General features: G+C 35.8%; 1 protein-coding gene across 1 annotated transcript in view; it reads left to right on the top strand.

The window, feature by feature from the left end:
• The window catches only part of ubtd2 (ubiquitin domain containing 2), a 47845-nt gene continuing 25665 nt past the window's right edge, over nucleotides 1–22180 (top strand). Inside the window, exon 1 of the mRNA XM_051093379.1 lies at nucleotides 1–327. Coding sequence (XP_050949336.1) covers nucleotides 246–327 — 82 coding nt within the window. The 5' untranslated portion in view covers nucleotides 1–245. The remainder of the gene's footprint in view (nucleotides 328–22180) is intronic.

Here is a 22180-nt window from a genome sequence, read left to right as displayed (position 1 = left end):
GCTTGGCCGCTTCTCAAAACCTAGTGAGCTTCCTATCTAGAAAAAGTATTTTGAAACCTCATCAATACGCAATCCGATTGGTTTCTGAACAGGCAGCTCACTAGGTTTTCAGTCACAGCCGCGTGTACATATACCCTCCCCGCCTCTCTCCAGCTGATGCCCGCGCCCTGTCAATCTATATCCTAGCAGAGAGAGAGGACGGGGGGAAAACCGAAACAGAGCGGGTCCGCGGGGGGAAGAGGCGCATGAAAACATCCATGGGTGGCTGTGTGGGCAGTCATCATGATTCTTCAGGCAGTTTAAACGAAAACTCGGACGGAACCGGAGGTAGGAAACGAAGCATTTCCTGGAAATGCGTGTCAAACTGTGCTGTTTCGGGTCTGCGCGGCTTCCCTGTCTCCTTCTCGGCTTGTTAAAGCTTTGAAACATCGTGGTGGGGTTTGCGTCGCTTTGTAAGGCTCGATCACTCCCATTAGACCCGCGCCAGTCTATACGAATAGTTAAGACTGTGATTTTGTGATTATGCAAATGTTTTCATAATTACCCCCTCCCCGCCGCCCTTTGTCTTTGAGCAGTGAGTCGTTTTGCATACAACACCTTCCTACTAGCTGGTTAGCTTTAGCTGTGTATTATATAGAGAGAGAGTGTGTTAGCTGCATGGCTAGTCTGGCTCTCCTTTTCCTTTTAATAAAATCTGGGTCATGATTTTTACCTTGGAATGTAGAAACACTCAGAGCTATTCCCCTTTTTAATACTTATATTTCATTTCACACTATTAGGCTTTACACATCACTTCACATCGTTTCAGCTGTATCAGCACTGTTTATTCAAGCAGTCTTGCACTCCTGAGTGCTGTTGTACTGAATATTAGCATGGCTGTGATTTGGCCTTAAAAAGTGCAAGGCTGTGCTAATATTTAGACCAAAAGCATGACTGGAAGTCTGATGTTGCTTTAGGAACTAATAAGGTACCTACACCTTTAGAAACTAAACAGTATTTGAGGGGGTTTTGTTAGATGGTGGAAAACACATGAATTGGAGTAACGAAGAAGCTGTCTTATTCTTTATAGTCCATTGAAAAGTCCATTTGAGAAAAAGTTAATAGTACAGGATGCTGTTAAGTAAACACTAAACAGGTTGCATACTGCCTTAGTCCAATCAAAGATGCAGACATCATAAATATGTTAAGAATGTTAACCCAGGGTTATATACAGTGCAACTTATGAATACCCAGAATTAACAGTTAAGCCCGGGTAATTATGAGCAGTATGAAATGTGAAGCGACATAACCCAGTATTCCGTTTACCTGGGGACGGTTGCACCAGCTAGATGTAAAAAAGCTGGGTGTAAGCCCTACGCTGGGGTTTGCAACGTCCAACTTTACGATAAATATTTACACCTGTTGCACCAGCTAAAACTACGACCAGGTGCAGCTACGCCCGGCGTGTGAGCGTCCACACAAACACATTCTCCCGCAGTGATAGCTGAGACGACACCCACGCTGCACTGGCTACAACTACTAACATAAAACTGATATGAAAAAAATGATCGTGATAATTTTTTTGCCCATATTGCCCAGCCCTAGCTACAATCCTAACCACCCTGCTCTGAGCCATTCTTGTAGCGATTTAGCTCAAAAGGGAAATGTATATAAATAATTACAATTAATTATGATTAATTACCATTATTTATATCAGCTGCCAGTAGTAACTGTAGCAGAATTACTTTTCCATCAGCTAATCTGTTCGTCCAGCAGACATTCAGTATAATTTAATATCAAGTCTAAGAAATAATATTTTCTTGGCCACAGAAAATAACTTTCTTAAAGTACTATTGCATTAGAGCATGTAGCTTGAATCGGAATCGTAAAGGGACATTAATTTACAAGGCAGAATCAGAATCAAAACTCATGTAATGTGTGCACAAGAGTTTTATTAACGAAGAACTAACCACTGTTGGGCATGTTACTTTAAAAAAGTAATTAGTTAGTTACTAGTTACTTCTCACAAATAGTAACTGAGTTAGTAACTGAGTTACATCATTATAAAAGTAACTAATTACCAGGGAAAGTAACTATTGTGTAACTAAAAATGTTCAAATATGTCAAATGGATGCCCCAATATTAAATATGGTAAATGAATGAAATTTAAATGAAATTAATACAATTTTTCCAGACTAATATTAAATCTAATATCCTGTATGTGTATATATATAAAGCTTAATGGCACAGAATTTTAAGTATCTAAAAGTACATTTAGCATCAGTCAGTCAAGCAGTATAATATGATATTAGCATTAAATATGATAATTTAGCATTAAACTTTAGTAATTTAACTTAAGACTGGTGGTGGTGCTAAATATTGTTTTTAAATTAGTGTTTCTGTAAAAAACAAAAAATAATACTGATAAGATAAGTCTAATACGAATTCAAGTACTAATAACGATATAAAACGCACTATGGGTTAATGAGCTGCTGGGTTTATGAATATTAATCACGTTGTTTGCGTTCGCTCAAACTAATTTGCTGAAATCAAAACAGGGACGATAATAGGTGAGCGCCAGCCAATAAGATTGCCGTTGCGCATTAGTCCCATCTACTACCGGAGAAACCGGCAGTTCTTAAAACCTGAAGAATTCCAAAGGAACTCTGTTGTTTTGACAGGAGAATACAACAAAGAATATCGTTTACATGGTGCACGTCAATTCTACATGGTAAAAGACTCTCTTGCTCTGTATATTTTTTTTCCTGTGCATGAGACAAAACGACGGCTCGTGTGCCCTCACACTAGAGTTTACGACTCGTCAAATACAGGTACGCTGATGAACTGAAAAATAAAATTATAATAATATTATAATAGACTATAGTAACGCCATGTTTATTGTCTGTAACGGTAACGGCATTGTATCGGGGGAAACAGTAATTCATTTGATTACTTGTTACTGAAAAAAATAACGCCGTTAGTAACACCGTTTATGTATAACGCCGTTATTCCGATCACTGGGACTAACACATAACTAATCTAAACAAACAAACATTAAATCACTCATACGTGGGGGGAAGGGTCAGTGAAAAGCCATTAGAGAGACAAGGAAATGAAGCTATGAAAAGAGTCAGTTAACCACCTGAGTGAAACCATCAGTGCTGTCTACAGCTTATACTAAACCTCTGTTTTGTTCAGTTAAATGTATGATACTTGCATTGCCTTGGTCATTTAAGAAGTGTCCGAATGCAGTCTTGGGTGAAAGTCTTGATGGTTTGGAGCAGTGGTGGTTTTGGAATCGCGATCACGTTCTTCCGGGTCTGAAGAGTGATGAACTCCAAAGATGTTCTGACTCGATGGTGACTGGGAGTTTCTTCCCAAAAAGTGAAGAAGAACCAAAAGCTGAGAGAGAGAGGGAGACCAAGCTGAAGTCCTGTGGTCTTTGGGGAATGAAAACTCCAGAACTCCAGCACTCCAGCATATAGCTGCCTTGTTGGTTTGAAAGATTATTTGTTAAATGTAACAAATAACTGTATGTCTGATTGGTCCAGATGCTGAAGTCTTGAACCCTGATCACCGGTATGCGAGGTGAATGCTCTAACAATGACGCTGAACACCACATTCTCTAGCAGTCATTAGTGCAGCTCTTGAGATCAGGGGTTTAACTGCACAAATCTCACTGGCTGGCCTCCGTTACACACGGAATGCAAGAGTGGATGTCTGTTTATCATAGCAGACATGCAACAAAGTAATGCTTCACCAAAAAATAAAGCACAGATGATGAACGAATGACACAAAAAAAATGAACGTACAGTATACAATAGTAAATACAAACAATAGTTTGTTTTTAGTCGCCAGTAGCTCAGTGTTACTCACGTATGGAGTGAATTTTCCAGTGATTATTCTTCTGAGCTTTTCTCTTTTGCCTCATCTCTTTCTGCAGTCTTTCGTCAAATCTCCCTCTTGCTTGTTCTCTCTCCTCCACTGTCATACGCCCCCTAATGCTGATCGGCTACAAGCCTGTTGTTGTGTCGGTCCGAGTAACTTCCAAACAGCGCTAATTAAAAAAATATCGCTTATTGCAACTTTTGCTATTTCAAGTGTGAAAAGCCCTTATGTATGAAGCAGAGCAACACTTTCAAAACATTTTTTCCAGGTTCATGAATGAGCTTGAGCATTTAAAGTGACCGACTGTAGGGTTTGTTTATCTTTTCTTTGTGTGGATGCTATGGTGTAGGGCTGCATGATTAAATTAAATAAAACCGAATTGCATTATGGTGTAGTGGGATCATTAAACTGCATATAAACTGCCATATTGCATTTTTGCTAAATCATATATGTGCTGCTTGTTTTATATAGTTTCAATATAGGGCTGCATGATTAATCAAATGCGATTTCCATATGCATTTTGTCATAAAGCCGGTTCTGTAATCAGCAGTAAATCTCCATCACCTGCTTTCAGATGGAGCAGCATTTATTACACAGAGTCGTAGTTCACTGATAGGTTATGCGAAAAATCGCAGGTGATATTATTGCTCAATTATGAAATCGAAATAAATTGTTCACGATAATGACAGCTGTTTGCATAGCTTCTCGGTGAACTACGGCTCTGTGTAGTATATCTGAAAGCATGTAAAAATACCACATTTAATGACATGTATTTACTCCAAACTCACTTCATAACATCAGTCGAGTATTTGAAGTAAACCCTTCTGTGCAGTGCTGCTTCAAGTTAATCATACCCGAGCAACAGAATGACTAGGGTTTGATGATAAATTGGTTAATGGATCGATTCTGTGAATTTAAATTTTTTTTCGATTGCATTGCGATTTCTCTCTGGAATCTAGTTTTTAACTGCACACTGCATACTCAAATGCTCACCAAGAAGAGCACTTTTGCGTTCAACTGAGTGTTTAAATGTACTTGCACTTCGGCTTTTATGCTTTTGTGACTCAAGATTAATGTAAAGACAACCCACCGTGAACACTCCTGTAATTCACTTTAACCTTTTTGAACTTTATGAATGATTACTTTAAGTCCAAGTGGTGTGTGTGTGTGTGTGTGTGTAAGGAACTGAAAGTATGGCTGATTCTAAAGCATGCAGTGCCATCTGCTGTTAAAAACTAAGCTCAGAATCGATTCAAGAGAGAATTGCGACGCATTTGGAAAATTACAGAATCGATCCATGAATCGATTTATCGTTACACCCCTAAAAGAGATAGAGATGCCTCTGAGAATTACAAGACCTAGTTCAGTGCCAAGTCATGGAAGAATAGTCTTTGCATTGCATTACTTGTGTTCCTAACAATTAGTGTGTTTAACTTGAAGCTGGGCTGTGCAGACTTGTAGGTGTATGACATCAAAGTACCGCAAACTCGTTTGAGATGAGCTAAATCTGTGCAGAACCGATCACCACAAGGTGCATGCTGGTTAGAAATATGTCCGGGGGCGGTATGCCTTGCTCTGATGCCATGCTGACGTTTGCCAAAAATTTTCACGACAGTAAGTTGAAGTAAATTGACAGTAAATTGAGTGCAGCTGCTCTCCCCCAACTGCGCTGACCAAAAGCACAATGGGAAATGACTTGCTGATGACACATCTTAATGCTTATTGGTTCAAACAACCGTGATGTTGCATTCTTTTTTAAAATGTTTGATTTTTTTTTTTTTTAATATCTGACATCATGTGATTATTTGCTTAAATTGTGAATGTTCCCAAACACTACGGCAGTGCAATCTTTGTGTGAGGTATTGTTGTCATATGTCTGAACTAAGGTAAAAATGGAGGATAAAAACTTATTTTAAAAGGAATTAAATAGCAAGTACTTGTGGGTGTCTTGTTTAACATATTTATTTTCATATAATAGCAAGACAACTGAAATTATATCATGTTTATTAGCAACACACCGCTTGAGTGTGAATAACGCAAGATCCACCTTTGATCTTGTAGGTATCTGGGTATCTGTTCCACTTTGAGAAGTCAGAACTGGCTCATTCACATCGTCAGAGCTGCCTACTCTCGCCTAAATTTCATGTGAGGCTAGGCGTATCTCATACAAGCCAAGCAATTTCAAAAGCATATGTAACTACTGTCTGCTCTCTATAGCTCTTGCGATGCAGTGCCCTTGAAGACCGAACACACCTAATATCTACACCAGATGTGATCATTGTTGCATCACTTTTTGTTCTGTTGCAACAAGTAGAAGTGTCTACACTGGATGCAACAAAGCCGCTGTTTACACCTGGTATTAGGATGCAATCCAATCATAAGTGGACACAAATAGAGGTATAAATGAGGTCTGAAACACTTTGAGGTTGTCCTTTTGACCACTTCCAGAGAAAATCAAAATGTGTTTACCCAGATTGCTTTTGTAGTGATAACACTCATGTTGTTTAATGTTTAATTAATTCATTAAACAATTATTATATATATTCAGATACTAAGATGAACTTTTCACCCCACCTGCTATTGACCTTTTTTTTGTTTGTTTGTTTGTTTGTTTTTAACCAGCCATTAAACTCTTTTCTCAAAAACAGGAAGGTTGTTACTACTACAACAACAACTAAACACATTTCATTAGTAAATACATAAATAAATAACTGTAGCCATTTGAAATTATGGCTGCAGTTTAGTCACAATACGAAGAAAAATACATGTAGTGTGAGAGATAATTTAAATTAGATTGTATAATTTCAACATTTCAACCAAAAACAGAATGCTCTTGAATGACTTTAGAATGACTTTAGCTTTGTGAAATTATTCATTTTCAATCAAATCAATCATTTTAGACACATTTTGTCTTTTTTTCTGTTTTGCAAAATAATAGTTCCAAACAAAGCTGGAACAGAGCTGCTGTGCATCTCATAGCAACACTGCAGTGTTTCTTTCCTGAATGAATCTTGTTGTTGTTGTTTTTTTTTTTTTTTTTTTGTTTTTTTTTAACAAATCGAGTGAGCCAATTATTCATTGATCCATTCATAAAGACAGTCAACTTGCTTTGATCCTAAGTGAATCAGCCATTTTAAATGAATTGCTTGATTAATGGATTCAGTGAATCATGACACTTGCCACCACTTAAAGGGCAGTTTTATTCATCATATCATATTTATTCATCCACGACAAGCCTAAACCAGCACAAAGACACGCTCGCAATATATTATTATTGACAAAAATCCCCTAAAAATATTATATTATTTTTGACAATAACGCACACCCCTAAATAAGGGGCATCATTTAGGTCATTTTGCACACAGACACACAGATTGTGTGCATGCAAAAGGGCATGCATTGGTTTAACCTACATTGGGAAGACCGAATGGCTCCAGAGAGAAAAAAAAAAAAGTAAACTTTTGACCTTTCGGGCCCCACAAGGAAAACAGATCATAAACCACAGTTCATTCAATAAAGTTTTTTTTTAAATTAATTAATTAATTTTTTTTTTTTTGTTTTTTTTTTTTTTTTTTTTTTTTTTTTGAAAAGCACATGCATCAAACGTTTTTATACTCCGCCTAGGTTTTTCATGTGATCGGTCAACATGATTTCGAGACACTGAGGGATTTTTTGATTTCTTGAACAGTTTTGCCAGTGTAAGTGGTATTTACCAGATGTCGCATGGGTCATACAGGACTGGCTCATGCATTATTGCTTAAAGGTAAAGATCCTACTCAATGTATTTTTGCAAGATTCCCCTTTGACAAACAAATTTTATTGGACTGTCCTGCTTTTAATGTATGTAGAAAACTCTTTTATTAAGTGAACACAAAGAGTTATTTAGTAAAATTTTGCCAGAAGTTTTAGAATTTTTATCATATGTTAATGTACAAAATCTTGCGTAATATAACGCAATTGTTTGTTTGCTGGTTTTTATTATATTTGTTATACTTTTTTGAGTTGTTTTTGTCATGAAAATAGACTGACTAAAAATGCTGACATGGCATTAAATAATATGCTACTACTACTACTGCTACTGCTACTACTTATTATTATTATTATTATTATTATTATTATTATTATTATTGCTTATTTATTGTTTGTTTTTTTTTTTTATGTGTGTCACACCATAGGTCATTATGTCACACTAAAGGACAGAAATGGTAGTTATTAAAGTATTGCTATTCAATTTTGAACATGTCAGGACAAAGAAAGTTTAATTTTGATACAATATCAACATGTTTTTTAAACAAAAATAATTTTCATCAACAAAATTCTCTTAGTCAATTAGTATGTTACTGAAACTCTTCTAAGCCACCGCTGCATGTGTGGCACAGCTAAATATGATTGATATTCAGACTATATTCATTAAGATGTGAATGATTTATTTTTTTTTCCCTCCATGTATATGGTTACTCGCTTTAAGGCATCATTTTAATTCTGTTTGCTTTCTGCATTGTTCTCTTAGGATCTCCTCCCTTCTAGTGGATCCCTGTTAATTTTCTGTCTATATTTCCATGTCCTCTCTCTTCCACTAATTTCTGTCCCTCAATTCTTTCTCTCAAAAACGAAGTATCACATTTTATGACATGACACTTTATAACACAGGATAAGATTATAAATTAAGAATACTGAAAATGATCAAAAAAGAATTAAAAGGAGTTAAACAAATCTTATTTAATTATTTAAAATGCTTTTTAAAGAGACCTTGTCCTCTGGTGTGACATCTTTGTCCTGTGGTGTGACATTATCTGTCATACCAAAGGACGTTTTAGCCTTTTGTGTCAATTAATGACCTTGCAGTTCCACTAACCTGGCATTAGCGGTTAGCAAGGCATGATTTTGTAGTTTAACATAAAGTTTTTAATTAAAAAAAAAAAAAGATTTAGGGGTGTCGCACCAAAAGACAACAAAACGTAAATGTTTATAAATCATTAAAATAATTTTAAAAAAACGTTTAAATCAACGTTCTAGAGTAACCCTTTCATTGTAACTCAACAAGCAGACTACCAGAGGCTTCAATGCATGGGCCCACTGTGCACTGTTTTCCTTAAGTTACTAGGATGACGGTGGCACCAGAATTTGGGCCCATCATCCCTGCTTGCAGCTATAGTTTGGTGTTAAAATCTTCCTAACATTATAAGTGGACCTTAAAAAAAAGAATAGAGCAGTTAACACCACAAATATAATGAAAACGACAAATGAACTGTTGGTGAAATTAATTTCAGAGCTTTTTAAGCTAGTAAACAGGCTTGAACATTAAAGCAGCAGATGTTATAACTGCAGTGCACCCTTATAGTAAACATAACTTTATCATTCTTTGGTGTGGATGCTATACATGTAGTTATCCTTATAGTTGTCTGTAGAATTATTATTCTTGGTGTACATGGGCCTTAAAAGTCCATTCACTCTAATGTCAATAACTGCAATGATAACTAAGGCTACATGACAATGGTTAAACTTATAAACATGTGAAGGTGACACATGGGCTTCAGTTAATCTACTACAATATCTTCGAGCAGAATCATTTGAGCAGAATATTTCTAAACTCCAAAATACTTGTTTGTCAGTGTTTTCAAGATCATCAGCACATTTTTGCAACCCAGAGAATGCATGTGCACTTGGATGCTAGGTTGGAAGGATCAAATAAAACACAAGATAGAAAATGTTTTCTTTTTAAGAGAAAAGCTGATTAGGGGATTTAAACACTTTACATCTGACAACGTCAAGAATGAAAGCTAGCGGAGGCTTGTTACCAATGCAAGATGAATTGGGAAAAATTAGGATAAACAGCAGTTTGACCTTTTTTTTTTTTTTTTTTTTTTTTATTGATCATAAACATGGAAAAAATGGTTCTGAAAGTCCTGGACTCTGAAAACGCTTAATTAAAAAAAACAAACAAACAAACAAACAAAAAAACATCTGCTCTTATATCATCTTTGTAAATTGCAAAAATACTATAAGTATAATTAAATATTTATGATTTATGTATTATTAATATTTATTTATTTATTGGTCACAATACCATGTCACTAAAACTAATTTTGAATGGCTGACAGTGAGAAGAATTTTGCCTTATAATGGCTAGAAAGGGCTCATTGGACCATGCTGACAGGACAAATCTCAACCATGTTCCCCCCAACACTGCACATTTTGCATCTCTCCTTTGTCTGACACACCCATTTCAGGTCTTGGAGTCTCTGCTAATGAGCTGAGGATCTGAATCAGGTGTGTTTGATGTTTGGGAATCACTGCTTTAGACTTTTGACCATTTTAACAAAATTGTTTAGAAATTGGAATTGTTAAACATTTCTGAAATTGTACACAAGTGGTTAAAAATCTCCAGATATATGGGAATCTCATTTTCATAATCTTGTGTTTATCCAATCATGACTGTTGACACTGTAAATATGCAAATAAGAACAGTAACCCAGGGTTTAGGAATATACAGTCTGGCATGGTCTGATTATGAATAATATCTAGGCTATGACTGTAATTATGTGTCCCTGAGAACATCAGCGTCAACTCTAGGGTTGGATCGATACCACAACTGGCTTTGGTATGATACCAGAACTGAATACCTCAGTATCAATACCAAATCGATACCATAGGTGACAAATAAGCGACCTTAAAATATACTGAATTAAAAACAGTTTTATTAAGAATACTGCATGAAATTATTCATTAACAAATGTGTTGCTTGTTTTCAGGCATAAATGTATACAACATAAATGGCACTTCTCAGCACTTCAGCGCTCAGTGCTTCAAGTGATGCAAGTAGTAGTAGTAGTAGTAGTAGTAGTAGTAGTAGTAGTAGTATTTTATTGATCTGTTATTGAATTATACCAAAAGTGCAATCTTCATATAAAAATAACACAACTAGCAGATCTATGTTTGCATTTACACTCCAGACTTAATGCACAGGGTATGAGTGGTGTTAAACAGAAAAAGATGTAGCACTTGAAATTAGTCATAGCCCACACCTGAGCAGTGGACATGTGTTTATTGGATGACTGAAACAAGACATACAGTTCAGCTGAATGATGTTTACTTCAACTGTATGCATTGCACAAAATTAACAAACTGGACACTGAAACAAAATAGCCAGAACATTAACAACAACACTGATATAAGAGCTTGTGGTTTATCTGTCAGTCAGGCGTGCTCTCGGCCACTTGTCTGTGCTCTTACCACCGCCATATTGTTTCAGTTTGTTATTTGCCTAATAAAAAATACAATTTTTTGTTTTAAAAAAAGTTGTCGGGTAATGGGTGGTCTAACAAATTTGTTAAGAACTGTATATAGCTACGTAGTTTTGTAAGGATTTGAACTGAAAATTAAACTTACAAACTCACTCGTTAACACTCCGACCCTGTCTTGATTGCCAACGGCTGCAAACTACGTGAAAGCGCAAGGCTGACGCTCATTTATTTGTGTGGTGCCCCCCCGGACCTGGTGCCCCTGGGCACTTGCCCAGTTGCCCATATGGTTAATCCGCCAACGGAAGGTGCTCAGTACCGACTCTTTCCATTCAGTTCAGCGACATTTGATGACAGCAGCCGAGAAGGTGCTTCGTATGATGCAGCCATTCGTTTGAGAGGCGCCCATATATATGCTTTTTTGAACTGAAAACGGCTCTGAATGGGGGTGGGGAATCTTAGGAATCGACTCTTGATTCCCAACGCCTCGGAATCGAGGAACTGATTATTTTTGGAATCGATTCCCAGCCCTAATAAAGATAGCACCTATTTAAATATTTGCTTCACCGATGTTGGAGATATGAGCTCCAGCCTCATGTATCTTGTCTAGAACAGCCGTACCTCGGTTAGTCCTTTAGGAATTTGTCGCTTTGATCTCATTAATCTATTATTTGTTCCAGGTCATATTGTTTTGGGTGAGCACAAAGTTATGTTTCATAACATAAAACATTAATTTAACTTTATTATAGTACAGCACTGACTTTGTAGCATACGTTTGACTGAATTGTTTGCTTTTGTCTTTATTTCCTATTATATAAGCCTCTTACAGTTGCTTGTAATTTTTTTTTTTTTTTAAATGAAAATGAAAAGAGGTCTGTGTTTTATATTTTGTTTCATTAAGTTAACATACACTGAAGGTAACGTTAATCAAAATAGGTACATGTTGCCTTTACTACATTTTTGTGACTATCAGTATATTTAAATGAAAAGAGGCAGTGGTGTTTGATAATATTTTGTCTTATTGAAAATATACAAACAGTGAGGATAAACGGAGTAGCTGAGGCGAGCTGAGTGACGTTATCAAGTACGCTGCTTTTCCATTTGCAGAATTACTGGACTTGCGTCTTCCTGTCATTGGGAGTTTGCACTCTTGAGTCAAACTTGCCAAGGTCCAATTCTGGACCTTTATCAGTGTAGGGATTTTAAGACACCAAAAGAAAAGTTTGTTAAAAAAAAAAAAAAGGAAATAAAGATATCTTTAATACTTCTTCAGCTGCAGGCATACAAACTTTGGGGAAAGAAGTCTGAGGGGAAATTTTGAACCGTTTTACTAAGTAGTGGATTACTTTACTTAATAGTGGATTACTTGAATATAGTAAACATTCAACAGTGACCTTTTAAAATTTTGGCTTCCATCACTATTTATGTTGTATTTCTTCAGATAAATTATTTTATATTAGATATTCAGGAAGTGATCCTTGTGCCAAATCACAATATGAATGATATATAAAACAATAAATAACATCAGCAATTACTGCACTCTTCTCTCAGGCTCTCATAAGGTGAATAAAAATCGCTTTTGCCTGTAATGACATCATATGTCATTATTGTGATAAGAGCAACACCCTTAAATCAAATCCTGAAGAGTTCCTGAAACTGTTAAATACTTGCGGTCTTAATGGCTACTAATTTTTTTTTTTTTTTTTTTTTTTTTTTTTTATAGCTTATGGTGCTTGATTTGGATGTCAGTAACTCTTAGTGGTAGTTATGTCACAACTTAAGGTATTGCAAATGTTTCAAAGAAGTAATCCCTTGTGCGTCCAGAAGCTTAGGCTTGCCTCACTGTTTATCAGGCAGTAACTTTGCAGACATTGTTTCCACATGAAGGCACCTCACAAAACTGATGTTGGACATGTTTCTGAGGCAGTGTAAAGATCTAATGATCTACAACAAAATAGAACAAGCTTTGGTGATAACTCAGAGAATATTTATTCACTGATTTCTCAGTAATTTCTCGCTATAAATAACATCAAAAAATGCAAAAAGTCGGTCACAAACTGACCACCAAACACAAATTTCAAATGTCATCTTTAATTTTTTGTTTAATGCGAGTGCTTCACATTAAAATAATACAGGCTTTCATGGACAACCTAGAAGGCATCTCATTTTTTTTTAAGTTTTGTTAAAACATGAAAATTCTTACACGTACCAAAGTTAACCAACGACCCCTTAACCGAAGTTTCTTATGTCTTTGGTTTAACACCTGTTTCACGTCACAAGTGTTCAGTAGAGTGTGAGCAGCCTATATTTTGCCTACATTAATGAATGAACGTGTTCTGAGAAGTGACAGCTGACCCTCTTATTCATTTATAAGAGTGACAAAATGTGCGGTTCACGTTCTGCTGTTGTTTATTCCTAAATGACAGTGCAGCTGAATCATCATTTAGGAATAAAATTGCTTTGGTGTTTGATTTGAAATTGCGATCTTTTACAATTAATCATGCAGCTCTATACCAAACTTGTTTGTGACATTTAAAAAAAAAAAATTAATAAAGCTCTTGTCATCAATTTCCTTGCATTCTTGACAAGAAAATCACAATAAAATATTTAGAAAAATGTCTTTTATAAGAATCATGTTAAAAGAGCCCATCCCCAAGGTCTCAATGCTAATGCCTGTAAATGGCTCAAAAAATGGTAGTTTATAAGATTCTTTTCATCTTTTTTTATCATCTAACAGCTAAAAGATTGGAAGTCTGATCACTTAAAAATAGCACACCACTCTTCAGCAAGCACATTATTTGAGGTATCAATCATGTTTGTAGCGTAAACAGTGTGGGACAAGTTACATATATGCCAAAGTTTAATTCGAGGTTAGGGAAATTTTGGTGAAAAACGTTTTTTTTTTTTTTTAAACCCTAATTCATTAAATGTTCACCACTATATATATATATATATATATATATATATATATATATAATATTTTGTCATTTTAACACTGTAAGCAGTCTATTTGCTGCTCATGCTGGGTGTTTTCTGAGCTTTTGTGAGGTGAAACTTGAGTGGCTTGTCTGTCTTGCATTATGCAGTGTTTGGGTTCTCCAAGCAGGCAGGCACAGCGTTCTTCATGCCAGACCTTGCTTCACCTGGATCATTGGGTTGTCATGGAGATGAATGTGAAACATGTAGTAGGGCTGACATCTTGGCCTTTTTTCTTTAATGATGTCTGTGCTTTTCTAGGATTAAAGGTGTTTATTGATTTTATAAAACGTGTGACATATGTAAGGATGAAAAACACTGGTTACGGACATACATTTTGTTGTAATAAAAATGCCTTGGGAAATCATGTTTTTAATTAATGTGAAATATGAATACAACTCTAAAGCTGTTGGCTGTCAGACATTCTCAGTGGCGTGACCCATACCTGCCTATGTTAATAAACCAGACAGCTTGCCATTAATTTCCCAGAATTGCTTTGATCTTAGAAGATGTTTTATTGTTGGCCAGCTAACAGAGAATTCAAGACAACTGGAAGTTATTCAGAGGCATTTGCAAGGGCATATCAGGCAGTGCAGAAAATGTGAACTCTGTGGCAAAAAGTGTTGAAACTTGGATGTTTTCCATAATTAAATGAATATTTCACCCAAAATGATTTTTTTTTTGTTTACTGATTCATGTAATTTCAAATAGGGATGCACCGATACCACTTTTTCCAGTACTCACCCGATACCGATAATTTTATTTTTGGTACTTGTAAACCAAGTACCGATATATATATATATATATATATATATATATATATATATATATATATATATATATATATATATATATATATATATATATATTTACCAATACAGAAACCAAAAGAATATGTATAATGTTAGTTGGTTAACTTTATTTATCAAATAGATACAGTCAAACCAAAATTTATTCAGACACCTTCAACATTTCTCACATTATCATCATTTATTCACTATAGTTTAGAAATTGTTAGTAAAATATGACAAGAACTTGGAGATAAACTGTGTCAGAACAAATTCAACTTGATAATGTCAGGTAACTTTGATAGAAAGGTATGTAATAGATTATAATCAACAAAATTATTCAGACAGCTGTTAGTATATCAATATTTACAGAACTATCAATACTTTGTATGGTCACTCTTAGTCTTAATGACTCAGTAACTAGTCCACTGTATGAAGAATTTTTGGGTATGTCAGTTCACTTTATTTTGCTATCCTCTCTTACATAAATGAACTATAGTGTGCTGCACCCATTAAAAAATATATCAAAAATTATATCTGGTGTCTGAATAAACGGTTTGACTGTATATCCTTTAGTTATTTTCACACTTATTTATGCCCAGGGTTCCCGCGGGTCCTTAAAGTCTTAAATTTAGTTGTATCAAATTTAAGGTCATAAAAAGTCTTCAATTGTACAAGAAAGTCTTAATTATGATTAAGAGGTCTTAAATTTTAGGCATGGGAATACCAGAATTGCGATACAGCTTAGTGTGATGATTAAACTTCAAAAGGCTATGATTTTGTTAAATAAACATGAGCGCTGCACATTCAAAGCCCAGTGCTGAGCTGCTTTGTGTACGGCCCTTACCGGGGAAATACGTCTGCAGTTCCGAATGCGCCATCTGCTGGCTGAGATTGAATGTGCATTTTCAATAAGCCTATTGTTTTAAGTAGGGTATTCTTACAATACAGGAGGCTGTAGTTTCAGGACCGCATGTCTAGGACTCTGTTATGGAGTTAATTTTTTGCCAAAATTCATCAAACAAATCCAGCGTTTTGCAAATAAACACAATCTGCTTTGCCAAGAGAAACTCAACTTTCAAACAAATGCAAAGTGATTTGCAAATACAAAACTCTGTTGCCTTTTTCTGAGGAAACTTGGCTTGATTTTCCCCCAAATGCATGCAAGCAGATTTTCTCACAAATGCAAGTGAGCAACTTCCTTTTCAAAAAAAAAAACAAAAAAAAACACTGCAAGCAGATGGCGCTGTTGGTCAATTTACAATAGTCTCCTGAGACCCAAAACACCCGCTTACCTTTTCAGGGAATACAGCAGACCAACATGAGTGGGGAACTATATCTATAATTAATCATTTAGATGTTTTCACAAAGCGACCCTATACTACAATGTCAGTGAAATTCACAATAAGTGCTGTAAATTTGTTAACACAATGATTATTTCAAAGATCAGTAGAGACATGGCTAAACATTTAACCAAGCAGTCTCTCCCTATAAAAACTGATCCATTCTCTGAATTCTCTGTTGGATCATGTGATATAGAATATATACATATGTTGATACAAATGCTTAACATTCAAAACAACGCACGCAGGCGTATAATAACAATATACCATGTCACAATATATTGTAATACTAAATAAATATATATATATATATATATATATATATATATATATATATATATATATATATATATATATATATATAGTAGTTCCTACGAGCTGTTTCTGTAGGCTTTAAACTGCCATAAATTTAAAAGACAATAGCTCCGTTTACATTGAACTTTCAGCCTTGCAACTTTCCAGATACTGTTTATGCTCAAACAGCAACATTACACACTAACTAAAGTCTTGTATTTCATAATCGGACAGTAACGTTTTTATCCGCATTTACAATCGCTGAGGATCGAGGAATCCTCTGGAGTTGTATTCAGGTATGGTAATGGGTGTTCTGTTTTGACCAGTCACAACAGACTAGGCATCTGTCCAATCAGAGCAGAGTGGGCTTATGAACAGTGGCGGTTCTATCCATCTTATTTTTCAATGCGGATGTAAGCTGTTTTCTGGTAATGTGTTAGACGTCCGGTTCATAATCCACCATGGGGAAATAACAAGAAATGTATTGAAGTGCAGTTAACAGTAAAACAGTTTGCACTACAAACCAGTGTTTATAATTGAGATAATACATTAAAATAATATGGTAAGACACACCGGTTTGCAATATCAAGCAGCAAAACAAGCTTTTTGTGCAGTTAAAAATGGCTGGAAGTGGATGAGACCGGAAGCCAGACACAAAAAATTTACAAATGGCTGCACCCACTCTTATGGGAAAAATAAGGTGGATACCACAGTAACTTGGGGTGGCCAAGCAGGGGCCACTCAGGCTTTTAGGTGGCACACTTTTAAAATTCAATTCATTACTGCCACTCACAGGACAAACTGTGCATGATTCCAAATTTTGGGGTCCAGAGGGGGGACCAAGCTTGTTGATTCCATTGCCCCATTTGACCGCTCCAAGCACGCAGGTGGTGTGCACGTTGCGACAGTATTATTAAAGAATCTTGGATGCATTTAAACCTATTGTAGGACTCCTCCAAAACAAAATCAGTAACACTTTCTATGAAGCCTGTATTAATAATACATTATAAGGGTATTCTTAAGGCATTATACTGAATGCCTAATGTATTGTAAAAAAACCTTATAATATGTTGTATTATCTCATGATTATTCATAAGAAGAGTTTTAATCTATTATATTTACGTATTTCAGTTGTAGAAAATGAGTGTTGTATGGTTAAGAATCAAATTAGGAAATGCAGTCTCTCCTTGAAGAGAACAGTTCTCTTATTCTGAGAAGAGGTGGAACCTGAGATGAAGATGGGTATATTTGTCTCCAGACACACAGAGATCTGAGACACCTTAACCAGATCAACCAGAGATTGTGCAATTCAACCCTTCTGTCATGCGATCCTGGCACAAAGCTACTTAAACATGGCCCTTGAAAGAAGGACTAGTCTTCCACCGCTTTCTTTCCACTGCCATTATTTTCAGCCGTACATGACACATCTTGAAAAAGCCCAAAAGACACATGATTTTCTGATGGCAGTTGCTGTTGAATTATTGACAACCCCATATGAAGTCCTGTCTGAGCCTCAAAAGGTAGAACTTCTTGGTCGATGTTGTAGATTTAATTGCATCAAGCTTTTTTTGTCTCACTCTTTCCCGCCTCAGTCCCTCACATGTGGAAGCCTGGTAGTGCGATAGTTCCCAGATGTCAGCATGGCTTGACGCAAATGATTCTCGGAGAGCTTTGTGTTTAACTGATGGGAAGTACATACAGTCTTAAATACCTTACAAATGAAATCTGTTTCTCTGTATTTTTATGGGGGGTGTGGTGTATATGCTTTTTTAAAGGGCTTTTGATGCTGAGTTTAAGTTGGGGGAGGAATGAAGTAAAAAATAAAAAAAAAATAAAAATAAAAATGAAAGAATCCAGCAGTCATATCAAGATCATAAGGTGCTTGGACCCAAGGATGATTTTACTTGTGCACGAGTGATCATTAAATGTTCTCCCTTAGGGGCTTAATCCAGATGTTTTCATTTGGGATTCTTGATTCACACAGTCTAATCCTGCAGCAAAACTGGGTTGATTCTCTGCACTCTAGCATTTTGCTGTGTTGTTTCCAGTAAAAAAAAAAAAAAAAAAAAACATTAGGATTTGTGTTTAGGTAAAACCTCGCAGGTAACTCCTGTAAATGACTCTTGTTAGGATTTGTTATATGGTTGTTTTCTTTACTCCATTTTAAGTGGGAACTACTACAGTTGACCACAAGCAGGCTTATTGCAGTTCTCAACAAGTTTACTTTTTCTTATGAAGAACATTACAGTTCCATATCATTTTGATAATTTATTTTAGTTTTATCAACCAGAACCCACAAAGACACTGACCAAGCAAAGAAATATGACTTGCAGACTCTGGTAATTCATACGCTTAATCTCTCTCTCTCTCTCTCTCTCTCTCTCTCTCTCTCTCTCTCTCTCTCTCTCTCTCTCTCTCTCTCTCTCTCTCTCTCTCTCTCTCTCTCTCTCTCTCTCTCTCTCTCTGCGAATGCATGCTGGGAGTGTTGGGATGTGTGTTTGAGAGTGTTCACGAGGAGAGTATGAATGAAAGTGGTTTAATTTTACTATTACTTTCATTTTCTTTATTCTAACTTTGGGGGTTTTTTTGAGGTGAAGACTTTAGAAGTGAAGTGTGTTTGGAGTGTCGTTGGGAGGAGTGTTTACGGAGTTGAGATGGCGTCTCGACCGGCGGGTGGAGAGCCATTATCACTCCGTCATGGCGTCAGGTGTGAGGTTGAATCAAGTGTGGCGGTGGAGGAAGTTTTATTATCAATTGGAGAACAAGTTGGATATGAGAACATTTCTTAGGCGTCGAGAATGAACAAAGCTGTGGTGGTTTTCTTAAAGGAGGAGATTTTGGTTAATCGTCTTGTAAGCAACGGAATCTCGGTAAGTGGACTTTTTGTTGCTATCTCACCGCTGGTTAATCCAACCCGCAAGGTAACAATATGAAACGTGCCTCCGTTCATCCCTGATGATGACATTGAGCGTGCACTGCTATGTTACGGAAAGTTTGCTAGTCCGATAAAAACAATTCCACTAGGATGCAAAAATACGGCGTTGAAGCATGTAATGTTTTTTTAGGAGACAGGTGGCAATGTTTCTGAAACAACCTGATTTGGATGTGTCTTTCAGAATCTCATTTGAGGTGAAGACATATATGATTTATGCTAGTACAGAGAGCCTAAAGTGCTTTGAATGTGGAGATCGGGGACACAAAAGGTCTACATGTCCACATAAGGTTGGCAGTAGCGATGTCAATACTACATCGAATTCCACTGATGATTCAGAGCCTCGTGAATCTAATGGAGAGAAAATGAATCTTAATGAGAATTCTACAGTTGATTCGGTGGCTAATGAATCTAATGGAGGGCAAACAACTCCTATCCTGAATTCTGTTGATTCAGTGGCCAATGCATCAACAGTGAGGCAAATAACTCCTAAAGTGAATTCTGCTGTTGTTTTAGAGGTCAGTACTGAATCTAATGAAGGGCAAACGATTCTAAATGAAACAAAGCAAAGTGATAGAAATGACACTGCACTGTGTAATAGTGAAGGACAAGGAAAAAAGATCTCTGATGAGATTGTAGAGATAAGGGAAACTCTTGGATCAGAAACATGCAAGGATAGTGAAGCTGTTCAGATGAATGAAGTAGTCAATGTGGAGATTAACAAGATGATGAGTTGTACTGAGATGGTTAGAGAGGAAGGAATAAGGGATGATGATATGCTTTCAGATATCTCTGAGATTGGGTCTCAAAGTATGGAGGACATGTATTCATTGGATGAGATTAATGATTTTTTGGATACAAGTTTTGGCAAGGTGGTAGAGGTGAAGGATTTTTTCCCAGATGTGGAAAAGTTTATTGTTTCAGTGAAGGTACTGCAGCGTACAGTGAGTTATGATGTACTGAGTAAACAGAAAAGGTTTAGATTAAAGAAGTTGGTTACGAAGTTGAGGAAAAATAAAGGGCCTGTTCCTTTTAAAAAGTAATAGTCAAAATGCACTGGGTGACCCTCATAATGTGTTGTTTTCTTTTCTTTCTCTCTCTGTCCACTTTATATTTTAACCTCTTTATGGAGAACTTAAAAGTGGGTTCTTTAAATATAAATGGAGGAAGAGATAGAGGCAAATTAGCAGTAGTGTCAGAGTTTTTAAATATACATCGGGTTAATGTTGTTCTTTTACAAGAGACTCAAACTAATGATGGAAATGAAATAGAGTGGAATAGTTGGTGGGAAGGAAATTTGGTATTAAGTCATGGGACAAACAATAGTGCAGGAGTAGCTATATTATTTAAAAAGGGTTTAAATGTTAATATTTTATATACTGAAGAGGTTAAAAAAGGAAGGCTATTATTGCTAAAAATAAAGTATGGGGAACATGTTTTTGTATTAGTGAATATGTATGCTCCAAATAATGGGTTGGAAAGAGTGAGAGTGTTTAATAAATTAGATAAAGCTCTTCAAAAATTTGATGATGATAATTTGTTAGTGTTAGGAGGGGACTGGAATTGCACAATTAATTTTTTAATTGATAGGAATGGTGAAGAACCACATAGTAATTCTAGTGAATCATTGTCTAATTTAATTGGAAAATTTGATTTAATTGATGTGTGGAGAAGGAGGAATATGGGAGTAATAAAATATTCATGGGTTAAAGTAGCAGAAAATATGGTTAGTGGGGCTAGACTGGATAGATTTTATTTAAGTAAGATGGTAGAAAATAGGGTAATGAGTGCATCAATATTGCCAAGTGGTTTTTCTGATCATCATTTGGTTACGTTTGATTTTAATATAAAGCAAACTTCAAGACCTAAGTATTATTGGCATTTCAATGAAAAAATGCTAAAAGATGTGTTTTTTGTGACAGTTTTAAGTTGTTTTGGGGGAAATGGAAAGAAAGAAAAAGTGATTTTGAAAATCTTAGTCAATGGTGGGATGTGGGCAAAGTTCAAACTGAAGAGTTTTGTCAAAATGTTTCTGTTTATAACTGTATGAATGTGAAAAAAAACTATACAAAGTCTGCAAAAAGAAATTGCTTGTTTGGAAGAGGACTTAATAAATAACAAAGAAGTACAGAGCAAAGGTATCATTTTAAATGAGAAGAGAAAAGAACTTGGAACTTTGTTGCAAGAACAAGTGAAAGGGGCACTTGTAAGATCAAAATTTTGTTCTATTAAGGACATGGATGCCCCAACTGCATATTTTTTTAATCTGGAAAAAAAGACAGTTCAAAATCTGTTCAGTATAAACAGATGCATCACCTTCGTTGTCCAGATGGGAATTTAACAACAAATCCATTTGAAATGAGAAAGTTGGCGGTTGACTTTTATTCTATGTTGTATAGTGCTGAGAAGTGTGATCCTGACAGTGCAAAGGACTTATTTGAAGATCTACCACAGTTGGAGCAAGAAAATAAAAAATCTTTGGAAGATATAATTACATATGGGGAATTAACAGAAGCAGTGCAACAGTTGTCTATGGGCCGTTCTCCAGGAATAGATGGTTTAACAGCTGAGTTTTATAAATATTTCTGGGGAATAATAGGTGAGGATTTTTATGAAGTTGTATTAGAATGTTTTAAAAATAAAGTACTTCCTATCAGTTGTAGAAGGGCTGTACTTTCGTTGTTACCAAAAAAGGGTGATTTAGGACTTTTAAAAAATTGGAGGCCAGTGTCCTTATTA

Source organism: Labeo rohita, chromosome 21 (assembly GCF_022985175.1).
Source record: "Labeo rohita strain BAU-BD-2019 chromosome 21, IGBB_LRoh.1.0, whole genome shotgun sequence".
In the NCBI taxonomy this organism is placed as follows: Eukaryota; Metazoa; Chordata; class Actinopteri; order Cypriniformes; family Cyprinidae; genus Labeo; species Labeo rohita.
The sequence above is the reverse complement of the archived record's forward strand: the minus strand, read 5'-3'. Positions and strand labels throughout refer to the sequence as shown.